Source organism: Scleropages formosus, chromosome 4 (assembly GCF_900964775.1).
Source record: "Scleropages formosus chromosome 4, fSclFor1.1, whole genome shotgun sequence".
Classification (NCBI taxonomy): Eukaryota; Metazoa; Chordata; class Actinopteri; order Osteoglossiformes; family Osteoglossidae; genus Scleropages; species Scleropages formosus.
In genome coordinates this window covers 3,618,283-3,642,136 of record NC_041809.1, presented here as the reverse complement: position 1 = coordinate 3,642,136, position 23,854 = coordinate 3,618,283, and the positions used below count along the sequence as shown (strand labels likewise).

The 23,854-nt window shown below is 56.2% G+C and overlaps 3 protein-coding genes and 4 non-coding genes across 9 annotated transcripts; 3 read left to right on the top strand and 4 right to left on the bottom strand.

Annotated features, from left to right (window-relative positions):
• Positions 1-5,424: 5,424 nt before the first annotated feature.
• Positions 5,425-7,795, bottom strand: LOC114910441 (uncharacterized). The gene is made up of 3 exons (XM_029251469.1): positions 7,455-7,795; positions 6,820-7,019; positions 5,425-6,556 (listed from the first exon to the last, which is right to left on the bottom strand). The coding sequence occupies exon 3, from the start codon at positions 6,445-6,447 to the stop codon at positions 5,560-5,562; it is 888 nt and encodes a 295-aa protein (XP_029107302.1). The 5' UTR covers positions 6,448-6,556; positions 6,820-7,019; positions 7,455-7,795; the 3' UTR covers positions 5,425-5,559.
• Positions 7,796-12,007: 4,212 nt separating this feature from the next.
• On the bottom strand, positions 12,008-12,079 carry trnaa-ugc (transfer RNA alanine (anticodon UGC)). The gene has a single exon. It is a non-coding gene; the product is annotated as a tRNA-Ala (tRNA).
• A 143-nt stretch (positions 12,080-12,222) lies between these two features.
• Positions 12,223-12,294, top strand: trnaa-ugc (transfer RNA alanine (anticodon UGC)). Its single transcript has one exon. It is a non-coding gene; the product is annotated as a tRNA-Ala (tRNA).
• Positions 12,295-12,713: 419 nt separating this feature from the next.
• trnaa-ugc (transfer RNA alanine (anticodon UGC)) lies at positions 12,714-12,785 on the top strand. Its single transcript has one exon. It is a non-coding gene; the product is annotated as a tRNA-Ala (tRNA).
• A 714-nt stretch (positions 12,786-13,499) lies between these two features.
• Positions 13,500-13,571, bottom strand: trnaa-ugc (transfer RNA alanine (anticodon UGC)). The gene has a single exon. It is a non-coding gene; the product is annotated as a tRNA-Ala (tRNA).
• A 428-nt stretch (positions 13,572-13,999) lies between these two features.
• thumpd2 (THUMP domain containing 2) lies at positions 14,000-18,201 on the top strand. Of its 3 annotated transcripts, none has more exons than XM_029250848.1 (10): positions 14,000-14,254; positions 14,355-14,487; positions 14,879-15,234; positions 15,395-15,472; positions 15,604-15,656; positions 15,767-15,854; positions 16,231-16,302; positions 16,859-16,973; positions 17,424-17,544; positions 17,722-18,201. In XM_029250848.1, the coding sequence occupies exons 1-10, from the start codon at positions 14,087-14,089 to the stop codon at positions 17,777-17,779; spliced, it is 1,242 nt and encodes a 413-aa protein (XP_029106681.1). In that variant the 5' UTR covers positions 14,000-14,086; the 3' UTR covers positions 17,780-18,201. The 3 variants fall into 3 exon arrangements, with proteins under 3 accessions (XP_029106681.1, XP_029106679.1, XP_029106680.1); XM_029250846.1 differs by having other exon boundaries at positions 14,002-14,254; positions 17,835-18,201; XM_029250847.1 differs by having other exon boundaries at positions 14,023-14,227; positions 17,835-18,201.
• Positions 18,202-18,545: 344 nt separating this feature from the next.
• LOC108926986 (transmembrane protein 178A-like) lies at positions 18,546-22,302 on the bottom strand. The gene is made up of 4 exons (XM_029251370.1): positions 21,669-22,302; positions 20,434-20,547; positions 19,927-20,064; positions 18,546-19,284 (listed from the first exon to the last, which is right to left on the bottom strand). Exons 1-4 carry the CDS (start codon positions 22,156-22,158, stop codon positions 19,043-19,045), a joined length of 984 nt encoding a protein of 327 aa, XP_029107203.1. The 5' UTR covers positions 22,159-22,302; the 3' UTR covers positions 18,546-19,042.
• Positions 22,303-23,854: the final 1,552 nt, after the last annotated feature.

Here is a 23,854-nt window from a genome sequence, read left to right as displayed (position 1 = left end):
CCCTGCTGTCGTATCTGGATCGGGGTTCTTAGCTTTAAAACCTCCAGTAAAACTCACAATTCTGCAACGGAGCGACATCATAACCTCCCGACACGGCGACCGTGTTCTTTACATCTACTGCATTTATTCACGTAGCAGAGAAAAATGCAAAAAAGAGCACCACGTCAACGGAAGGAGGGATTTGGATTCGGACACGTGCTTCCAGAGTACAGTCAATTTGTCACATACCATGGTATAAAAAAGTGCACATCACACGAGTAGCTGCTTAAAGGTTTATCCATTATTCAACAATTTCTAATCGAAAGATGGTTAAATGTCAACATTTACACGTTTCTCATGCACTGAAGAGATCAGGGGAGTGCGAGTCCGAAAGAGGACAGTTCGTAGGCCCTTCGTAAGTGCAAAGAGGGATTCGGCAGTTCTGAGTGAGAGGGGGAGGTCATTCCACGACGTCGGAGTCAGAACCGAAAACCTTTGCGCTTTTCGCGGTGGACCTTTTGTGTGCGGGACCACCCGGCGGGCAGAGGTGGGGGAGCGTAGCAGCGTGGTAGGGGTGTAGAGAGCGGTCAGGTCTCCTAGATGTCGGGGAGCAGATCCGTCGAGGTCACGGTGCTAGAGGTAGAGCTCGACATCCGGTCACGGCCGAGCCTGCAGAGAGACGGAAGGGATCCCTCCTCCGTTTCTTCCGAGTCACAGTCGCGCTCATTTGGTTTTTATGTAAAGAAAACGTCAAAGTGCCGTGTCTTTTGTGTGAAAATCCGCGCGCGGCTCTCTCTCGCGGCACCGATCGCTCCACGTCAGGCCCATTGTCAAAAGGGACTTGTTTTCAGTTCGACGCTTTAATTGGCGCCTCGTCGTCCCGCCGCCGCGTTCGACGCCGGCGAAGAGTCGGCGTGATCCGCGCCTTTGACGGCGACGGCGCTCGTGCCGAGGCCCCACGCCGACACCGTCCGCGCGTGCGACCAGCTGTCGGATAAAGAGCACGCCTCGGCGGCGTCCCTCCCCTCTTCCGCACGTGTCTCGGGTGACTGTCCGCACGCGGCTCCGCGTCGCACGTGCACCGAAGCGGCAAGGACGACGGCCACCCCGACCTGTCGGAGGAGGCGCTTTACCCTGCTGTCCCACGTGTCCTCGGAGCTATAAGCTGCCTGCGGTTCGCAGGTCAGAGGTCTAAACCCGTAGAAGCAGAAGTCGGGTCTCGCGCAGAGCTGCGCGAGCGGGACGAAAGCGCCGACCGGAGGCACCCGGTCAGTGTCCGGTGAGGCCCAGGGGACGATGCGCACGACACGTGAGTCAACCGATCGTTTCCGTTTCCGCTGAAGTGCGTTCGGTGACATACGGAACAAATCTGCCTCCGGACTAAAGCTTCATGGGCTACGAGCGAAACGGAGGTGTCTACGGCTGTGCTGAATCTCAAATAACTGTGCTGGACCTTGTAGAACCGTACCGGACCATGTAGGACCGTGCCGACCTTGTATCGCTGCTAGAGCCTTTCCAACCGTATTGGACCGTATTTAACCGTGCTGGACCACGTTGGACCATGCCGACCGTTTATGGCTGCTAGAGCTTCTCGAATCATTCTGGACCGCGCTTAACTATACTGCACCATGCAAGACCATGCTGGACCTCACATAACCGTGCTGGACGTCGTAGAATCGTACTGGACCTTGTAGAACTGCGTTGAGCTTCGTTAGAACCGTGTGGAGCGGAAAAGGAGTCACGCAAGGATGTTCATCGCACGGCGCGCTGGAAAAATGTCATCAAAATGTCGTTCGACTCATAAATGCGGCGCGGACGCATTGCAAACACAAACTGTTCGCCGAGGGGTCTCCCGCAATCAGACGTCCCTCGCGAGCGCGGTAAAACCACGTAACGCGGAACACGCCGCACTTCTCGCGTACTCTGCGGTGCCTGGTGACGCTCTTGGCCTTTTCCTGGGTTCCATCTGTTTGTTCGCTCTCCCTCCTGTCTCTCCTCCTGCGTCTTCTGCTCCCGCTGCACAACTTCGGTCCGGTGCAAAGTCGAATAAAGTAAACTCGCTTTTAACCCCATTTCTGCTACGTGCACCTTACCACTTTATGACGACTTTATTAAACAATTGTCTCACTTGTAGGGGTCGGGCGGAAGTTCTTACAGGTGCGCAAAGTGCTGGTAGCGCAGCGGTTGGAGCCGGTCGGACCCCAGGGCTGCGGGTTTGAGTCCCGCCTCCATCCGTCATACCCTCGAGCGGGGTATTTTCCCTAAATTGCCGCAGTGAAATTACCCAGCTGTATACATAACTGTAGGTACTTTAACGTGGTAAGTCGCTTCGGAGAAAAGCGTCAGCTCGCTGAGCGAATGAGTCCGAGAGTTAGTTCGACTTGCAGTCGCGGTGCACGACGGCTCTAGTAAACGTCCCGACGAGAACGCGAGAAAGCAGTCAGGAAAATGCTGGACTCCATCTGCAAAGGTGTCATTTTCTGCACTCTGACTCTCCGGGCTCAAATAATCCATCTGGACCAATAAACCAGACCTCCCGTATCGAAGATCAAAGCTACATTATATTTACGGGCTGCGAGAGACTCGGAAGCCTCTTTGAGACGTGATGCGAGACGCTGGACGGAGGCGAGTGCGTTTGCTTCTCGGGACCCGCTCACCCACCGGGGGTCGCGACCTCAAGCTTCCCCCAAGGCATTAACTTGACCCCGGGGGGCGTAGCGGTCGGAGCTGCTGCCGCCTCTGGATTCGAAGGTCGCGGGTTTGAATCCCACCTCCTGCTGTCGTTCCCTCGATCGAGATACTTACCCAGGATCGCTCCTGGAGAAATTACCTGGCTGCGTAAGTGGGTAAAACGCTGTAATCGGCTTAACAGTGGAAGTCTCTTTGGGGAAAAGCGGAAACGCAAACGCATCGAGAGCCGAGCGCGGCCGACCGCCCCGAACCGTCCCGCGTGTTACGGCGACGAGGACCGCGGTCGTTTCCCGGCGCGGCGGGGCCCGGCGATGAGCGCCACAGCCGCTGTTCGCCTTGCCCGGCCGAACAGGAAGTAAGCGGCGTCGACGTAGCGGAAGCGGATGAATGAGCGCGGACGGTCCCTGGAAGCGGTCGCGGTCATTCGCGGAGCGCCTTATTAGCACGGCGGAGACTCTTCTAATCGACTCGGTGCCGTCGGCCTGCGTTTACGGAGCCTCCGGGGGGGGTTAGGGTTTGTAGGGAAAATTATGAGCGTTCTACACGGGCACGTGGAAATTTGGACTGCGTCAACATGCAGCAGAGACACGCAAGGTCTTGCCTAAAACGCTCGCGAACAAATACGTGCCGCACATTTCTAATGCACGTAATAAGAGCGGCGCCACGGCGGACCCACGTCAGCGACTCGTAGCTCGAGGCGCCGGAGGTTTTATTGCACGTTCCGTCTCATTTTCACGCATCGTGGAATTCACGCGGGCAGCGTGGGGTGTGTGTTACTGGAGCGATGCAATGGGGGGAGTCGGAGCAATTCTGGAAACGCTCGCAGCAACACCCGTTCACGTTCTTATGCAGGGATTAGAGAGTATAGTTTAGTGTAGCTCACACACACACACACACACACACTTTGAACCCACTTATCCCGAGCGGGGTCACGGCGAACTGGAGCCCAACCCGGCAACACAGGGCGTAAGGCCGGAGGGGGAGGGGACACACCCGGGACGGGACGCCAGTCCGTCGCAAAGCACCCCAAGCGGGACTCGAACCCCAGACCCACCGGAGAGGAGGACCCGGTCCAACCCACCGCACCACCCTCGCTAAAATATCATCAAATCATAATTTTTTTATGTAACAAGAAGTGCTGTTAACCAACGTTCTTAAAGTGGAATGTTGAGAAGTCAAACGTTCATATTTCGGAGAGTCACCGTCCTTGTGTTTTCCTTTCCGGCTCACTGACAGTTACCGTACAGGTCCGGTGTACCTCCGGTGGACCATTTACGCACCGTCACAGTAAAAGTCCCACAGCCCCCGTCAACGTGTAACCCGCACCTTAGCCGCACGGTCACCGTGACGCGACCAGAAGGGAAGACCCCCCCCGTGAGCGGAAGCCGTTCCTCCGCAGCCATCCGCCCGCAAGCGGCACTTCGGTCAACGTGACGAGCGCTTGCGACCGACCCCACGGACCACAGCTTAAATAAAACGGTCGAAGCGAAGCGAGCGCTCCGGCGAACACGGCCGCGGGGGGATGAGAACGGTCGCGGTGCCGCACCACGTCGACGCTGCGGTCATTCCCCGCCCATGGGATACGGAGCAGCAGGGCTTCTCGTCCACACGGCGATTCCTGTTCGGATGAGTTGCGTGGCGTCGCCTCTGAACGGGAGCGTGAACACGTGTGACTAAGAGGGCACGTCACGTGCTCCTGTGCCCCACGTCCTTTTGGAGAGCGGGACGTTAACGTGCCGGGCAGTCGCCAGAGCGAACCGGGTCGGAGGAGCGAGCGAACGCACGCACGCTCGGCCCGGGTTCTAAACCTCCGCCGGAAGCTGCGGGGGGTCGGGACCCGGGGTAAGCCGACACCGATGCGACACGTGAGCTAGTTAACGTGTCCCGAAGGGATGGGGAAAAGTGTCCGGGCTCCTCCGTGGTGCCGCTCCACCGTAGCCATCGTCCCAGGACGCAGGAAGCAACCGCGTAACAACCGATGACGACCGCTGCCTGTGACGTGGTTCCTGGGACTTCGAACCCACTAGTTAATAGTGGCCGAGGGAAATCCAGGGTGGGGTCGCAGCAGGAGTAGCGTGGCGGTGAGAAGCAATGACAATATCACATACTTCTTGCGACGGCACGGCAGTGCTGGGGCCCCGCAGGGCCTGGGCCGTGTCAGCGGACGCGGGTTCGATAGCAGGTCGGTACGCGCGCAGTTTACGTCGTGAACGGGTGGGCGAGAGACGGGAGCTGCGGGGAAAGGGTCTGTTTTTTGGGGTCGGTCAGTTTTGGTTTGAAATAAATGTTTTATTATTGAAAAACTTGCTGCCTTGTGCCCTGGTCCTGCCCACCGTGTTCTCACCATGTTCTCACCATGTTCCCGTGCGTTTCCTCCATGTGTCAGTGTACCGTAGTGCATCTAACACTAAGTCCCCTTGGATACAGGTGCGAGACGAATACTCGTTCGTAAATACTCGTTAATTATCGTACGTCGCTACGATGAAGCGAAATTAATTTAACGAACATAAATGCAAATGTGACGTATCGAGTCGGACATTTCGGCGTGTTTCACGGGCGCCGGCGTGCTGCGCTAATGTGACCCCGCGGGGGCCCGCGGTCGGCGTCGGCCCAACGGCACGGCGCTCTTTCCGACCGCTGGCAGGTTGCGCTTACGTAACTGTCATTTCTCACAGATGTCGGACAAAAGACAAATTAACGCGTTTGCAGATATTAAAGCAAATGTTCCTGTTGAGCTGGGGGGGGGGGGGGGGGGGGTCAAGGGAAGAAAATTATTGCATTTCTTTTAATTCTGCAGAAGAGTGTGTCTTCTTCCTTCGGGCGACTACTTTTATTGGAGGACGAGTTCATCGACCGTGGATTTATAAACAAACCACATACAGCATAAGCTCAGGCGCAGTGTAAATTATTACCGTTACTCGGCTCGCGCTTGAAAGTGCGACTTCCAGGATCCGATCCATTTACGCACCAGGCTGTTTTTACCACGGGGATACACGGTAAGCGCCTCGATCGGGTTACGGAGGTGACCCAGGGCTGGCGGAAAAGGGTTCCTCGTTTGTCACGAGCACATCCCCCAGCAGGGGGCGCCGGTGCGAAAGCGGACGGGCGCGAGCGGACGCGAACGCGTCTAGGACGACGGGCCCCCGTCGGCGGGGGGCGGGGCGTCTCCTCCCCGGGCGAAGAGATCCGGCAGGTTCTCGACAGTCTCGCGGAAGTGCTCGTCCACGTCGCGATGGCGCCGTGCCGGGAGAACAGCTGCTCCAGGTACGCCTCGACGCAGGACTCGGCCGTGAGCGGCGGGCCGTCGTCTAGGGGCGGCACGTCGGCGGACTCGCCCAGCTCCCTGTCGCGGACGCTGTACCCCGGGACGGCAACGTCGGCCACGGCCTCCTCCGCGGGCTGCCCCGCCCAGCGCCTCGAGATGCGCACCGCGCCGGCTTTGTAGCGGCGGTAGGCGCTCAGCGGCTCGGACAGGTCGCGGCGGTACGCGGCGAGGGCCGCGCGGGCCGGTTCCGCGCCGCCCCCGTCCATCCGGGCGGCCGGATGAGCATGTGGCCGTGGAGCGCGCCGCACGGCGCCCTTGATCTGCGTCAACCGGTAGCTCAGCTCAGCCTCCAGGCGCCGCGTGTCCTCGCGCAGGCGCCCCGCGTCCGACGCGTGCATCCGACACCGCTTCGGGTACTCCTCCGTGACGTCGCGCAGCTCCGTCACCTTGCCCTCCGCGCCGGCGCCGGGGGGGGACCTCCGGCTGGACGCGTACACCGTCTCCATCGCCATGGAGATGACGAGGGCCAGGAGGCCCGTTACGCGGGGCTCCTCGGTGAAGCTCCTTGAGGTACGCCGGGGCCCTGTCGTCCACTTGCTTCCGCAGGCGCCGCGGCGACTCCTGACGCCGCACGTCAGCATGACAACGCAAACAACTCACTGGTTACCTTAACCACATGTTCGCTACATTACAGGAATATTCATCACTGCTCATATAACTAGAAATGAACCACATTAGTTACACTAACTACATATAAACTATATTAGAGGAATATTAGCGCTCATATTTCAGTAATGTTAGGCGAACCAAATATGGTTGCATTAGCCATATATTAACAAATTTGAATGAACAATAGAACAGCAGGGCGCTTTGTGAGACTTCACCCGTTATATCACGTCTTCCAGGCACGGGTCTGGTTCCTTGAACGCCACGGGCGGGCGGAGCTGGGAGCGGTCCAGCAGGGTCGGGTCAATGCCCACGTCCGGCAGGGCATCGGCCGCCAGCATGGCTTCGTAGAGCCGCGCCCCTACAGCCGCCCGGTACTGCTCCTTGTCCTCGGAGGAAACCGCCAGCCCCATGTGTACTGTGCCGGGGGGGTCACAGCACAGCACAGTACAGCTTATATTTTAATCAGTTAGCGGAGACCAAAGCGACTTACAGCGTTAAACTACACACGCTTATTCACCCATTTATTCAGCTGGGTAATTTTACCAGACCACTGGAGGGTAAGTACCTTGTTCAAAGATACTACATCTGGGATTCGAACCTGCAACCCGAAGACAGCTGTTCTAACCACTACGCTACCAGGTGTCCCACAGCAGCCTCCTCGCTGTCCATTACCATGAAACGCAAAGTTTGGAATAATCCGTGTCCTTTCATTCGGCTTCGTTGCGTCTTTTGTTTTTTTAACGAAAACATTTTAATAAATAAACATCAAACCACCACCTGCAAAAATGTACATTCGTAGTTTACATCCATCACTTAAAGAACACTTCCATTTTTAAAAAGTAAGACTTACCTAGTTGACCCCACGCAGCTCCTAATAACTTAGGCTTTAACCTCGGTGTTTGTTTATCCGGCTGCCCGCTGCTCTTCGAACCCTCGGCCCGCGGAGCCGCGCGCGGCGATCCGGGGGGTCAGAGGTCACCGACCACAACGGAGCACGGTAAGAGAGGAGCTGTTTGGCCGGAAGGGCACTGACTGAGCTGAGGTCACCGTACACCGCGACCGCGACCCCGACCCCGGCAGCCCCCGGTCGGCCACTCCGCTCATCCTCCGGCGGGACAAACGCCGAAACCCCGCGTGCACGCCCACACGCGCTCGTGTCCTACCTCCGGACGCAGAGAAACGGCCGAGGGCTCCGATACAACAGAAGCAAAGCCGAGACGGACCGGCCAGAGTTTACGGTGACGAAAAACTAGAGCGCCCTCTAGTGGCGCCCGGAGGTCAGGCCGGAAAAAGCTCCGCGGCTCCGGGCGCGCGGTTCCGCCCGAGGGTAAGCATAGCGCCCGAGTGCCTCGGCGTACCAGCAGGGGGCGTCACCACACGGTGACAGCATTTGCGCGCGTGAGCGTCTGACCTCCTTCGCCCGTGACCTTTGACCTGCACCGCGGCAATAAACATCTACTGCCTCCGCGCATAAATCCTGAAGGAGGGGTTAAGGGCTCTGGGTGGAGCTCTGCACAGCGACATGATCTCTCAGCTCCGGGCTACAGCGGTGTGGAGTCACGCCAGCCTTTGACCGAGTTCGCCGGGTACGGCATTGCGGGGTTATTAGGAAACGCGCTCGGTCCGTCGCGACCGGGTGGTCCCCGTGCCGACCGTGTCGGAGACCGGTGGGAAGGAGCGGGGGGGGGGACGTTCCATCCGCCGCCTCCCACACCGCTTCCTGCCTATCGCTTCCAGGCCGCTCCAGCTGGGCACCATCACGTGTGGTCAGCCCGCAGCGGTCACTCCTCTGTTCTACACTTCTGTAGTCACCCTGCGAAGGTGTGTCGAAAGTCAGCCGTCAGAGCCGATGAAAGGCGGGGGGGGCGGGGCCTCTACCTTCATCTCCCGCTTTTCGGAGATAAATATGTAAATATCTGTTTTGTGGCCCAAAGGCCGGAAACTTCTGAGTATTTTCATAAAAATGAAAATGAAGCCGCGGGCCTCCAACCGCACTTTTTAAATCGCTGTTTTAATTAACTTGATTCCATTTGCTTCCATAATATGAACGAATCTCTGGCAGTCGGTCGGTGGAGGGGTGGGGGGGGTGTCTCCCCACTAACTGAGCCGAAACGAGGACCCTTTGACCGCGCGACGTATTTACGTTTGGGGTTCAGCAGCACCGGGGGGTGCAAAAGTTCGAAGGAAGACGGTTTGCGTGAACGTTTATTTGTTCACGTCTGCTTAACGGAGATTCAGTGCCCTTTAATGTGGCCTCTATTAAATTACCTTTTAATTGCGTGGTAATTGGCGCTTAATTACCCTGCCGGTACCAGATGAAAAGTGACTAATTTCACCTAAGTGTAATGAATGACTACAATGGGCTCTAATCTTATTTCGGTCGCCTCGCGCTCCTGCGCCGTTTCCCTCGCTGGCGAGGGAAGCCAGATGTTGTTATTATCATCATCATTATTATTGTTATTGTTATTATTATTATTATTACAATGCCTGGATCTAGTAGGGCTTTTGAGGAATAGGGCCATTCTTCACAGCACAGATTCATAGTGAAAGAAGCAAGAAGTACTGCGCTCCCACACACACACACACACACACACAATGTCTGAGATCCCTCCCATCAAATCCTGGGCCACACCCTCTGCCAACACACACACACACACACACACACTGTACAGCCCCCCGACAGCACATCACACAGGAAACCCCAAGGTCTGACTCGTTGACAAGCCGCCAATAAAACATAACAAGTGAGCTGTCACCACCGTGGCCCCATTGCCCCCACATTGCTTGGAGTGGGCGGAGCCAACGGGGTGTGTGTGTGTGTGTGTGTGTGTGTGTGAGTGAGATGTTTTGCACCCCAGCGTGGTTGAGTGGCAGTTGTGCTGGTAATGCCCCGCCCTCTCTGTGGGACATTTTTTTTTTTTTCTTTTTTAACCCTTTCACACGGAGCTGTACAGACACACACACACACACACACACACACACACACACACACACACACACACACACACACACACACACAGAGTGACCTTTCCTGTGACCTTCCTGCTGAGCAAACCTGCAGCTGAAAACCTCGCCTGCTGCTGCGTAAGCCTTTAGCAACGGGGGCGGGGTTACATTATCACTAGCGGCACCCCCCATGGAGTGGGACTAGAGCAGGAGCCCTACTGAATCCTGGAGCTGGATGCGGGTCCGATGATGGTCGACTCAGCCTTGGCATACAGCCAGCTGGGCAAGACAGGCCTCGGGAATATCGCAATCCTTGAGGGAGGAGTCGCACCAGTGTCTGTGTGTGTGTGTGTGTGTGTGTGTGTGTGCGCACACTCACACCGAACCACCACAGCGGTACGCCTGTGCCGTGTCCACAGCCCCTCCTCGGCGCAGATGCAGGAAAACGTTGGCTCGGCGTCCCATTCGGGGTATCGTCACCAGGCAGGGATTTGGACGCGACCCACTTTGCCAGCGGTACCTCGCAAGGAGGGACCTCACAGGTCCGGGGCCTAAGGAACAGCGAAAAGGGGTTTCTTTCTGCAATGGCACCACTGTCTGTGTGTGTGTGTGTGTGTGTGTGTGTGTGTGTGTGTGTGTGTGTGTGTGTGTGTGTGTCTCATGTAACGGTGTACGGAGGCGGACATAATATGTGTGTCCCCTCAGGTCGTTAAATATGCAGCCAAACCTACATATAATATAGTTTCACATACAAATGTGGTAAATATAAATGCATACACACACACACACACACACACACACACACACACACACAATGCACATCCTCCTCCATGTCCACTCTAGAGGACAAAACGTACATGCTGCAGTGCTGAGCCCTAATGCACCTCATAGAGTACATTCTACACTATTAAATGATGTTACATGTTTGGGGGTGGGGCTTGGAGAACTTTCTGGAAATCATAGAAATACATCCTAACAAAAATATTCTTTCGCTGGGTCTCAGTAGGATAACTGATATATTTTTTTCAACCTATTTCCTATTTACATGTTTGGTTACTTACATGCGTATCTACGTACACATATGTCGCGTGTATCGCTCCAGCAGGTGTCGGGTTTTAGCCCCGCGATGCCTTCGATGCGGTTCGGTCCCTCTCTCGCCTCTCCGCGAGGGGTTCGTCTCGGCGTGGCGTCCAGCCAGCGGGCGGGGCCATCGAGGGCCCGTCCGCAGGGGCCGCGTCCTCAGAGCCGCCGTGAGACGACGGCACCGGCGCTCTGCCGGTTCGAGGGCCGAACACACGACTCCAAGTCTCTCATCATTCAGCAGCTGTGATGGAGAACAGGACTAGGAAACTTCTGGAAGGTTTGTTTGTGGCAACATAATCCATACTGGAACCCGAACCCATCAACGGGAGCGTTACGCTCTGGGCGTGTGTGTGTGTGTGTGTGTGTGTGTGTGTGTGCCAGTGAGCCTGCCTTCTGTGAGGAGGGCATCATCAGGCACCTGAGAGGCTAAAAAAAGTAATTAAGCTCGTACAGTATTTGTAAGACTGGCACAGGGTTACATCATCAGCAGGTGAGGAGGGTAGGGGACGCGCTGACCTGGAAGCGACTCCTTGGAGGTCGTCCCACAGCCGACGCGCCATATGGCCCTTCGCGTGCCGTATCACGTAAGCCCTGCGAGAGGCGCCGCATATCGACGCGCATCCTAGACCAAAGAGCAGACCCCCCCCACCACACACACACACACACACACACACACACACACACACACACACACACTCCTCAGGCTCTGCAGCTCACAGCAGCCAATGGGCTCACGGCACAGCGTATCCGAGCCTCGGCCTGCAGGGAAGCACACAGTGGCGCAGCAGCGTCCTCTAGTGGACATCTGGAGGACGGACACCGAGAAACACCGAACATCCGTAAGAAGTGCACCGGGTCCGAGTCCTGCTGGTCTGGAGCCTATCCCAGAAACAGTGGGCTCTCTCACACACACACACACACACACAATTGAGTGTGACCAGCTGACCCCAAACACACCCCTATGGACTGAGGGAGGAAACCAAAGAGCAAAGTGAACACATGATCTGAGCTGGACTCGAACCTACGCCCAGACAGCCCAGGTGCACCGGCGATTAATCACAAGCAAATCAGAGCTTTATAATAAATAGCACTTCGCTCAGTAGCAGCACACGACCCCCCTGCCGCTGCTCGCGGCTTTTCGGGGGCCAGCAATCAGCGAAGGTTATTAATAATCCTCTTGCATAAGACAATTTTTATTAAATGTATTATTATAAATGGTATTAAATGTATTATAATAAATTAGTCTGTTCTTTGCTCCAGGTCACACCAGCAAGAGGTACATTTAAACCTAGAACCTTCCGATAACGAGGCTTCAACCACTACACCCCCTAGGGACCATAAGCTGAAAGGAATGGCTTCCTAAACGTTAGAAACTGGAGACGCCGGGGATCGAACCCGGAACCTCATACATGCAAAGCATGCGCTCTACCGCTGAGCTACATCCCCAGCACGCGCGTTCCGCTGACTCCGGCCGGAGAGACACATTCCGAAGTGCTGTGTCAGTAATGCCCGGATGTGCCGAGTAGGACAGGCTCGCATAAAGCGTGTTCAGCATCTGATGCTTCCCCGGAAGGGGGCGCTCTATCAGTGGGGATGTAGCTCAGTGGTAGAGCGCATGCTTTGCATGTATGAGGCCCCGGGTTCGGTCCCCGGCATCTCCATTGTACCACCCGCGAGTAAGAAACGCTTTTAATACATTTTTGAAAATAATAAATGCGTTAAAATTAAATTCGTTGAAGAACTATGTAGAAAACATAGTTGAAATAACAATGAAACAGAGCAGGAATGGCTTCCAGGAATGCAAAAGAGAAATCGATTGTAAAAGAGTTAAAAATTATTATATCTTCTATATGAATTATTATTATCATTAAGCCAGTTAGCTAAATTACTATTAAATTATTCATTTCTACATCTCGGTAATGTTTACTGTACCGGTTCAGGTAAGTAAGTAGGCTGAAGAACTGCACTACTTTTTAAATAACGTCTTTACATACTGAACTTTCTTCTCCTGTAGATGTTATTTGCGTTTAAGTTGCGTTCACCATTCCTGCAGAGCGCTGCAGATATAATTTCTTCATCTGGGGATGTAGCTCAGCGGTAGAGCGCATGCTTTGCATGTATGAGGTCTCGGGTTCGATCCCCGGCATCTCCAGCTATTCCTACTTTATGCACTTTGTTTACCTCGTATTGAAGAGGCTCCTGCTAAGAACGCAACTGTAAACGGAGTAATTCGTAAAGGTAATTGTAAAATCGAGCTCCACTCTGTGTCCGCTGCCAAACCGAGCTCGATTCTCCCGGAGATTCGACTCCTCGATGCCGCGAAACTTGGGCAGTTAATGTGAATCACGTCATCGTGGAAAAGGGAACGAATGAAGCGGGGGTGGGGGATTCCAATTACGCTTAATGGCCAATGAGGTTCCACATATTGAATAGGGGTGGTTCAAATTACGCTTAATGACCAATGAGGTTCCACATATTGAATACTGACCAATGACGTCGTGCTGTTGATGTTGGTTACTGATCAATGAAAGTGTCGCTTATATCCACTGCCGGAAGAACGTGAAGTTAAAAAAAAGCGTAATACGAAAGTGACGTCAAAAAGACAGACTTAATATAAATACAAATGTAATTAATTACCTAACTTTTAATTAGTTTTAACTGCTTTCCATTTTCTCTACTTAGTTTAATGACTTTTTTTTAGTTTGCGCAAAAATGATTTGTATTTATTGATAAAGCAAGTTAAAATCCGTTAAACTTCAGGGTGCAGTATTGGTGGGTAGTTTGTTTATTAGTTGCCCGATGTATATTTTAAATGTAGTTTTAAGTGGCATTAATAAGGGCTTACAGGCGAAAAGACGTGACCACGTGGAGATGCCGGGGATCGAACCCGGGGCCTCATACATGCAAAGCATGCGCTCTACCGCTGAGCTACATCCCCGTCTACAAATTTAGCCATAAGGCTAGGTGCAGCTCTGTGCTCTTTTCATTTGTCACACACACCGCACACAACCTTCTACTCTCCCATGCTTTCCCAGGGGGGTCCCCATGAGGACAGTGAGCCCAGAACTCCCACGGTGCCATTTTCCCATCGGATCCTGCCTCCCCCCGCCCCTCCAGGTGTTGTGTCAAGTGGCTCCGCTCAGCCCACTTGTCTCATTTACATGTGTTTTACCCCAAAGCCCATTGAAACCACTGCTAATTCATTCTACAGCTATTAACTTCTGCAGGTGTTACTTGGACTAATTAGGATGTGACGTCACGCAACTCCTCCCCCCCATAACTGTGACTTTCATTGTGCGAAGAAAGGAATTCGGCAAATACACAGAAAACGCCGTTCACGCACACAGGCGCCCTCTACTGGTAGCAAGGTGGAAGAACGCGGGAAGTGACGTAGGACGAGTGGGTCAAACGCGATCCGGTTCCGGGTCGACGCTGCCGAACTGGGTTCGCGCGATGGATATTTCAATGGCTGGGGAGCGTAAAGGCGTTTCCAGAGAAGACCTCGGACACATGGAGGAGACGGACGGTGACTCGGGCCCCCTGCGGTTCTACTGCACGGCGGGGAGGGGCCTCGAACCCTTCCTCGTCGACGAGGTGGGCCTCCGGCTGGCGGCCAGCGATGTGAGTAGGCTCACGAGTACGCGTGCGCCCCCTTGTGGCCGTCGAGCGCGTTCGCAGCAGGGTTGGTGCGACGTAAAAACTGCTCTCTCCCCCCCGGTAGGTGACCTGCGTGTCCGGGAAGGTCTTCTTCAGCACGAGCGCCCCCATCAGGGCGGTGGCGGGACTGAAGAGCGCAGAGCGCCTGTTCCTGCTGCTGGAGGAAAGGGCGCCCCCCAGCGGCGACCTCAGCTCAGGTGATGACTTTAAAAAAAATAAAGTGTTGTTATTATTATTATTATTATTACTATTAATATTATTATTGTTATTTAAGAATAATGTGGGGCTTTTTTTTGCCCCGTACCCTTAAATAGGTGTGGTTACTCAGCATCATGGACCTTTAGCTCCCACTTCTGAACGTGACTTTTGATACTCTGTGTAAACAAAGTCGGTGTTACAGCGATTTACCTGTCATATCGCTGGGTAATTTTTACTGTATCAGTGCAGGGTGAGTATCTTTCCCAAGGATGCGACAGCAGGAGGCGGCACTCAAACCCAGCACCTTGAGGCTGCAAGGCCCCGGTCCCGAACGGCTGCGGTTCTCACCCCCAGGGCTCCAGCTGAACGGCGGTCGCGCTCTGCCCGCAGGTCCGGCGAGACGTCTGATCCAGGAGAGCGTCGTCACGCAGCGCCACCGCTGGACTCACGGGCTCCGTTTGTGGCGCCGTCTGAGATGGGCGCCGGGGGAACCGGGCCTCGAAACGTCCGTCGCCGGCCGTGGCCGGAAGAGGAAGCGGCAGGGGGCCGAGCGCTCGGAGAGGGACGGCTCCCGGCAGGAGCGCGATCCCGAACGCGAGGCTCCGTGGGTGTCCGACGAGGGGCGCGGCCCGGCCCGGACGGCGCGCCCCGAGGACGGTGACCCCGGCGACGGCCGGCTCCGGCCGGTGACCTTCAGAGTGTGTTGCCGCAGCAGCGGCGCCGCGGCTCGCGGGTTCAGCCCCCAGGTTAGCGTCCCGCTGCGCGGAGTGGCCTCGCGTCGTGCCTCCCGCAATTCCCGGCGTCTTCCTGACGCGCGTCGCGTCCGCAGTGCCGTGTGAGCGGCGAGCCGCCTTTGATGCCGTGGCCGTTGCGGAACGTCGCTCATTCCCTTGATGTCGTTGGCAGGACCTGGGGCGGCTGATTGGGAGCGCCATCAGCAAGCAGCTCTGCTGGAGGGTGGACCTGAGAACGCCCGATCTGGAGGTACGACCGCACGCGGTGCCGGCGAGGTCGAGCGCGCCGCTCGGGACCACTTTCACACCCTCTTGGTTTCCTTCATGAGGAGAGCGACATTACCCACGCTGCTCTGTTTCTCTGTGTCTTTTCACGTGTAGGTTAATGTGCATTTAACAGATGACCGCTGGGTGACCGGGCTGCCACTTTTAAGGTCGGTCAGTTAAACCACGGCTTCGAACCTGTAGAGCCTTGCGTCAGTTCTGATGCTAAACGCTGGGGTCCCCCCCCAACCCCCAAATGCCGTTTCTGCCTTTTTCCCAGGCTTCCCCTGGCCCATCGAAGCTACATCAGGACCACAGGGCTGAGGTCAACGGTCGCCTGGGCAATGGCTTCGGTTGCTGAAATTAAAGTGGGTGCCTTGTCGTTCCTGGGCTGCGAGTTCGAATCCGACTCAATCCGTGTGCAGCTTGCATGCTCTCGTCATTTCTCCGTGGGTTTCCTTCGGGCGCTCTGGTTTCCTCCCGCAGTCAAGAGACATGTTTCCAGCGAATAGCTGACTCTAAATTGCCCCTCAGTGTGTGAGTGAATGAGTGTGTGTTGCGCTGTTCTGCTCCAGCGGGCTAATGATTGTAGGTAGTACAGTGTATCTGGTAATGGAAGTCCTGCTCCCAGGGCAAAGTGAGAAGACTGCAATGCATCATGGGTATTTTTGGGTCTGTCCAAGCCACCCAAAGGAACCGGGGTGACTGCTTCTCTCTGAAGGTCTGCTCTTTCGGCCCAAGCAGCCGGGCTCCCTGGTGCTCGACCCGATGTGCGGCGTGGGAACGGTGCTGTTGGAGGCCGCCAAGGAGTGTCAGGTGGGACTAGAACCGTTATTTCCGTCACATGACACCGTGACACGTGTGGCTGAGCCCCCGTGTGTAACGGGGTGTAGCGGACACGGACCTCCTCGAGAGAAGGACCTCGGTCTCGGACACGCAGTTACCCCCGACGCGTCCCGCCCCCCCCATCCTCGCACTGCGGCGTGTTTCTGCCGGAGCGATGTTGTTTATTTCGGCACTTTTTGTTCGCTCGTTAATTCGGGGAGCCGCTTCTCATCTGCCCGGCGACATTTGCGAGAACAAAGGCTGCAACAGGTCTTTGGTGTTTGTTTGGGTTGGCGCTCGGCGGCGCTCATTACCGGCCCCGTAGGCGTCCGCGCACCACCCCTCCCGACGAGCGTGTCTCGGAGCGGCATCCCTCCGCCGGAGACTCGGATTTACCGCGGAACATACTTCAGCTAAAAGTGCAGCGAGGCTCTGCGTACATAGCGGGTACATTCGAGGTGTGCCTCACCTGTCCGAATCCACAAGCGTGCTCAGATGAAGATGATTGCTTATCATTCACTGTGGATGTGTGTGTGTTTCCATGCAGAATGCCTTTTTTGTGGGCATGGACATCGATGCCTCGCAGCTGATGAAAGCCAGTGAAAACATTCACTTCGCGGAGCTCAGTGAGCGTATTCATCTCGTGCAGTCCTCTGTCACCGGTACGACTCATGGTTCAGCCATTTACCCTGGTTTTACTGCAGTTCAGCTCAGTACATTACAGGTATTTATATAGCTGAACCTTTTCTCCAAAGGGGCAAGTGGTTTTTACCCCTTTACACAGCCAGGTAATTTTAGTGTAGTAATTTAGTGTACATGTTGTGCTCTAGGGAGCTACAGCAGGGATTTGAACCTGCAACTTTTGTGCTTGAAGGCAGCAGTTCTAACTGCTACACTACCAGGTGGCTCCTTTGAAACCTTTTCACCAGTGTAAACCTGGTGTGTTTCTGTTAATACAGGCGTGTGAAATAGCGCAGCCGTAGACGTACGAGTGCCGTGGTTTTACCGTAGTTTTACTCCTTGCGGTTTCCGGCCGAAGCAGCGAAGGCAGATGGGAGCAGCAGTGACGGGAGCCCTGGAAACAATGAATATTTCATCTGACCCTTTTGCAGCGATTCCACTGCCCCCCCGCAGCGTGGACGCTGTCGTCTGCGACGTCCCCTTCGGGAGGAAGTTTGGCAGCAGAGCTGACGCTGCGGCCTCTTTGCCGGCCGCCGTGAAGGAGATGGCGAGGTGAGCGAGACCGCGATGAAAACACAAACGTACGCACACCCACACACACAGAGCCCCGGCGCGCGGTGCCGTCACCTCGACGAAACATCCATTTGACGCCTCGTCTCGGTGCTGCGCTCTCCACCGATGACGTGTGTCGGGAACGCCGCTCTGCCACATCCTGTCGCTGCATTTCAGCACGTGTCCCGCAGCCACAGAGGCACCGGTTGCCGCGGTGACGCCACGACACAGGTGAGGAGGCAGCCGGGAGCGGTCAAGCGTTCCGTGACGGAGGTGTGCTCTGGATGCAGGGTGCTTCGTGTGGACGGGGTCCTGGTCCTGCTGCTCAGCCCCCAGCTGTCCGTCCTCCTGGGGAAAGCCCTGGGTCCCCGGTCCCCGGCCGAGAGCCTCGGAGACGAGACGGGAGGAGTCCCCGACATCGAGGCCGCAGGGGGGCGGGTCACACCGCCGCTCTCATCCCTGCGGCCTTGCAGCTCCCACCGAGTGGGTCTCGGAGCCACAGACGCCATCATACACAAGTACAGGAAGGGGCCCCCAGGGGCCTGGAAAGATGACTGAGCCCCAGCTTGTGCACTGAGATCATAGCAGGACCCTGTGTGCGTGTGCGTGTGCGTGTGCGTTTGTGTGTGTGTGTGTGTGTATGTGTGTGTGTGTGTGTGTGTGTGTGTGTGTGTGTGTGAGAGAGAGAGAGAGAGAGAGAGAGAGAGAGAGAGACTCAATACAGAATACACGGCAGTTCTGTTGAGGCACAGTGTTACTTTTATAGAACTGATTACTGCGGGGGCAGCTAGGAGCCCCTCTATGTCTTTCACATTTGACCGATTCTCAGCATTTCATATTTTTTAAAAAAATAATAATAAACAGACTTCCGCCAGTGTTGTGTTTTAGATTTTTATTGATTTGCATTTTCAGAATGGAACACAAGCTCACAGAACTGTTTCAGAAACACCGATGGTCCGGCAGTCCGGCAGGGGGGGCGAGCCTCAGACGACCTTCTCGCTCTCGTCCCTTGCTGTTGGCCTCGGACCGGATGGGGGGTGAGAGGTCACACTAACAAGCGGGGTTTGCTCCCGGTCACGTCTGTGCTCCCCGAGGCACTGACCACAGTGACAGTTTTTAAAACATCTTGACCGGGTTTCCATGGAAACGACCATCGCGCTCCTCACACGTGTGTAGCAACAGAGGAATGAACACTCCCTAAAGAAGTGGCCTGAAGGGGGGCTCTTCACACACCCTCACCCAACACATCGCTGACCAGTCTTTCACACACTAATACCCATAATTCCATGGGGGAGGGAGGGGGATTCGAACGCAGGACCGTCATCAGAACAAGAGCTGAACCACGCAGTTCCTCAGTGGTCTCGGAGCCACCCTTTGAGACACAGATTAACAGCTGGGAGCAGATTTACAAAATCTGGGGCGAAAGGCTCGTGACCCCAACCTCACCGAAGCGTCTCACGGTCATGTGACGAAAGGGGTCGTGGGGAGGGGCGGCCCGTCAGACAGACGAGTCCCGGGCCGACTTGGAGCGCAGGGCTTTGGCGCGGCTCACGAACGGGAAGGTGGTGCACAGGCAGCCCGACGCCACCGTGAGCCCCAGGCTGACCCACGCGCAGAAAATGGACCAGCTGTAACCGCGGTCCACGTCGGCGGGGAGCCCATAGATGAAGGGCGGCACTCGGGACAGGTCGTAGGAGACGCTGGCTGCGTAGGTGCACAGGGAGATGGTGCAGAAGATACCTGAAGAAGAGGCACGAGATCAACCTGAGGGTCTCTGCGGGCGAAACTCTTTGACCGTGGTCATGCAGCAGTTGCAGTACCACGGAGTATCTACAGGTGTGTTCCAACCGTGAGAAGAATTAATTCCACGGAGCGGATTTGGCCGGGGCCTCCCTTGCGGCGGGCCTGAGGTTCTAGTCCTGCTTGGGGGTGCCTTGCGGTGGACTGGTGTCCAGTCCTGGGTGTGTCCCCTCCCCCTCCAACCCCGCACCCCGTGTTGCCGGGTTAGGCTCCGGTTCGCCGCGACCCCGCTTGAGATAAGCGATTGTGCGTGTGTGTTTATCCTCCAGATATTTACCATAGAAGTTTGACTTTTTGACACAACAGGTCTCACTTCTGGCCCCACCGCCACTTTAGAAGTGACGTTCACTGTCGGTCTCACGGACGTTAAAGAGCCTGGTAAGATTACGGTAAGCGTGCGAGTGCGTGGCGGAGCGGGGGCTGCTTTTTTAAAGGCGGAGTAGGTAAGGGCGACGAGACATCGGACGCATGACGCCTCTGAGGGTTTTGAGCCGAGATGGCAGCCTGCGAAGACCTCGAAGAGCGGCGGGGCGAGCGTGTGCGGCGTGCCAGCGAGCGGATGTGCCGCGGGGCCCCGCCTACCTGCCATGAGGAAGAGAAGGCCGGACACGTGCTGAGTGAGGCTCTCCTCCCAGAAGAAGCTGACGGAGGCCACGATGCAGCCGCACAGCAGAACGGCGGCCGCCATGCCCAGGAATCCCGCCGTGATGCGTCGCAGATCTTGGGTGGGGGGGAGGCAGAACCACAGCTCACCGGAGTGAATCTGGACTTTACATTCATTCACCTGAGACTTTTCTCCAAAACGACTTACAACGTTAAGCGTCTTACACCCATTTGCCTGTTTATACAAGTGGGTAATCTTTACCCATCAATTCCAAGTAAGCACTTTGATCAAAGGCGCTACAGCAGGAGGTGGGATTTGAACCCGGGGCCTTCTCGGGAGCACGCCGATCTCCTAGGTATCCCGCAACGCCACGCTTCCCGTAGGACGCGAGAGCGGCTCCGTGCGCCCGACGGAGCCACGGCAGGTAAGTCACCTGGATGGGAAGTCTTCGGTGTCACTTCCTGTGGGGGGTGGGGGGTACTTACGCAGGAGGTGCCACTCGTCCTGCTGGATCGTCCTGGTCAGGTTGAACGGGATGTTCCTCAGCCGGATGGGCTGCGAGAAGTGGTACTTGACGGGGGTGCATCGCTGGGCGATACCTGTGCGGGAAAAGGGTTCGAGTCACAGCAGCACACGCTCGGCGCCAGGGGTTCCGGACTGATGCGGACCCCCCGAGGCGTGCCAGCGCTGTGGGGAAACTGCGGCCGCGAGGGGGCGCGCGTGGCGCACTTTAACGTGGACGCGGTGAACCCCGCGCTCGGCCGAAGCAACATACGGGGTGAGACGCGCAGCAAAATACAGTAAATCCAGGTGATCGGAGGGTCACGTGTCACACCTGGAAGCACGTGCATTCGTCAGCGGTCAGATAACGTGAGGACGGAAGAGCAGCGACGCACGAAGCCCCGCTCCACGTTTTCCCGCACGCGCGTGAAGGAATGAAGAGTCTCGGCGGCGCTGCCAGGGGAGTGTAAAAGACTGAGGTGTAAAAACAGCACCGTTCTCGTCGGCTTCCTTCATCTCCGGGCTTCGCAATGAATGATGATCTTTATCTTTATCATCTTGCCGTCATTTCTCTGTTAGGAACTAAACTTTATGTCGAGTTTTTTTAAACTTTCCTCACGCAGCAGTCTGTCGCTAATTTTAGTCTCACCACTTTTTTTCGTTTCTGCTGTCTGAGGTGTCACACTTGCCGTATCTTTTTGTTTTCAAATAACCGCGAGCGTGCGTGCGTGTGGGAGAGAGAGAGGTGCGCGCGCGCGCTCGGTGTGTTTCTGCTCCTCTTTCCTGCGCGATTTTCAAAGCACATGCCATGATTCTGCTTTTGGCACAAACCAGGTACAGTTTCTTAGTTACTATGAAATGACACAACAACGGCCGCGTTTTACCGCCGCTCGACTTATTACACCGTATCAGTGTCACTCGGTGTCAATTTCCCAGTAACTCGATTGTGTCACCGGCGGGACCCGTTCGTTCGTTCCGCTTGGGATCAGCTGCAGGCAGGAGGTGTGTGTGTGTGTGTGCGTGCGTGCGCTTACGTGCTGGATTCGGCGGTGTGTGTTTTTGGAATCCACTGGTTCTTGGTGGAAACAGCGTGGGAATCGATCGGGGCGAAGGACTCCGTGCGTCTCGCGCTCTCAGTGCCCCCCCCCCCCAGTCAGTGTCCCCGCGGTGTCCCCGGTCTCCCAGGTGTCCCCCAGCGTGCGGACAGCTCGCGCCCTACCTTTGGCTATGAGGCTGTCGATGTCCTCGTCCACGCCCAGGTAGTAGCACTTCCTCCAGAGTCCCGCGTGGGTGGAGAAGAGCGGGCGCCCGCACTCGGTCTCCAGGACCCCCATGCCCACGATGGAGCGCCAGTTCTCCAGCAGCTCCTCCTCGCGGCTGCCGACGTGCACGGCGCGCAGGAGCGCGAGGCTGCGCCGCGAGCCGCCGCCGCTGCCGCCGCCGCCGCCGCCGCCCCCCACCAGGGGCAGGTGGTAGATGGGCATGAGGCGGTTGCGGCTCCGGGGCTCCCCGGACTCGGCGCCGTGGCGCTCGCAGTTGGCGCGGTGCCTCGCCGTGTCCGTCTCGTACCAGTGGTCCGTGAAGATGGCGGTGGTCAGCAGGGCGAGCGAGAGCGCGCTCAGGGCCAGGCTCGCGGCAGTCACCGCGCGCTGCTTCTCCATCATCATCCGATGATCACCGGGAGGAACATCGGCGCAGCCTCCCGGCATCAGCTGACCGCGCGCACCCCGCCGCGGACCACGCGGTCCGTTCTGCGGCTCGCTCGCCCAGGTCTGACCCGCGCGCCCGCTCTTGTCTTCGCCCGCGCCTCGAGGACCGACGGCTGCCACGCGCGACGCGCGCGCGCACGGAGCGTGCCGGGGACCGACTGGGGTGTCACGCTCTGCCGACACCAGCGAGCAGCTGTGGGTGGGTCGCGATGGCGGGGGGGGGAGGGCGGGGGGGGGGGAGACCAGTGGTGTATTGGTTCTTAAATGACGTGTGTTTCTGAACCCTTCGCTAAAGCGCAAGCAACGATGACAATAACAAACACATGAATGAATGAATGAATGTTTATAACAATTTACGTTTCCAAAACAGATCCAGAACCAGAGTCCCAGGTGTAAAACTGCACAAGGAGCCCCATCATTTCTCTCCCTTTCTGCACCAGTGGGTTCTGTCTGTTCCTCTTGATGTTGTTCTGCATCAAGGACCCCCATCATCTCAGTGCACCCCCACCCCTCACCACGCGGTCGTTTTAAGGACTCGGACCCCAGTCTGCAGACAGTGGCCCGCTGGGACGTGACCTGCTCTTCCGTCCCCTCATTTAGAGATCCAAATCGCTTTGGTGGCATCTCCGAAAATTTTCACTGAAACGGCAGATGCGATGATACGAACACGTTGAAGATGTGAGGAGGTTCCCGGACTGACAGAGGCCCTCCGGTCACCCTGCAGCGCTCGTGTTAAGGAGCCGGGGATTATGGGAGAAATGCCAGCAGGCAGGCAGCGCACCGTACTCATTCGAGGTCCCCAGGAGGATCCCTCACTGATGGTGCGGAACCCAGATGGACGTTTGATTGCGTCTTCTTTGTGGGCTAGACAGAACACCGTCCCATCATCGGGATGTGGAGGTCAGGGGTCTTGGTGATTGACGCTTCACACGGGTTCCTTTTTTCACCCTGAGCAGGATGTTCGGTTCAGGGTCTCGGCTGCAGTACAAAGTTTAATTTGAGGATTCGAGATCCGAGGAGCGTTCTTCCGGGGGGAGGGGGCCACAGCTGGACTTACTGCACTGGTCACCAGACGGTTCGCTGGTGGGGGGGTGCCGGGGCTGATTGCTACCTCCATGTTCCATCATGGTGTGCAGTATTACTTGTCAACGAGGCTGATGGATGTGTTTTTACCGCACCCGGCGCCAACTCCGGTGCAACAAATTACCAGTTTAATTGTACAGTTAATGTCACAATGTTTTTTATTCCCCAACCCGAGCGCGTTCGCAGCCTGGTGCCGGCACGCCGGGAAGTGACTTGGCGCGCTGGGGGTTCGGGTGCGGAGGACTGACCCGCTACCTGCCACTTCCCATAGATCTCAGCGGCGCTGCGAGCTTTTCCGAACTGCCATTTGTTGTGTAAAAGTAATCTGTGCCGCTGCAGCTGGGCAGCTGCCCAGAATATAAAGCTGGACATGAAGCAAATAACTGCTGCAGAAGTAAATAACTAATTACGAAAGTGTTTTGATGTTTTTTTAATTCATTAGGTGGGTAGCTATTAAATAAAATGAATGCGCCCCCCTGTTTCCCCTTAGTCGCACACTAAAATTAATGCACAACGATGGGCTCTAATTTAAACCTGTTAAATAATTCCGGGGACATTCCTGGCTCGCAGCTCTTCTCGCAGCGGCACTCGGCTTCTTCTCATCCCAGATGAA

Excerpts from the sequence above, each read along its gene's own strand:
- LOC114910441 (XM_029251469.1), bottom strand. The coding sequence starts at position 6,447 with ATGGCGATGGAGACGGTGTACGCGTCCAGCCGGAGGTCCCCCCCCGGC.
- thumpd2 (XM_029250846.1), top strand. The coding sequence starts at position 14,087 with ATGGATATTTCAATGGCTGGGGAGCGTAAAGGCGTTTCCAGAGAAGAC. Across the intron at positions 14,255-14,354 it reads TCCGGCTGGCGGCCAGCGAT|GTGACCTGCGTGTCCGGGAA; the intron begins GTGAGTAGGCTC and ends CCCCCCCGGTAG. Across the intron at positions 15,473-15,603 it reads TGAGAACGCCCGATCTGGAG|GTTAATGTGCATTTAACAGA; the intron begins GTACGACCGCAC and ends TTTCACGTGTAG.
- LOC108926986 (XM_029251370.1), bottom strand. The coding sequence starts at position 22,158 with ATGCCGGGAGGCTGCGCCGATGTTCCTCCCGGTGATCATCGGATGATG. Across the intron at positions 20,548-21,668 it reads CGACAGCCTCATAGCCAAAG|GTATCGCCCAGCGATGCACC; the intron begins GTAGGGCGCGAG and ends TTTCCCGCACAG. Across the intron at positions 19,285-19,926 it reads CCTTCTCTTCCTCATGGCAG|GTATCTTCTGCACCATCTCC; the intron begins GTAGGCGGGGCC and ends CCTCTTCTTCAG.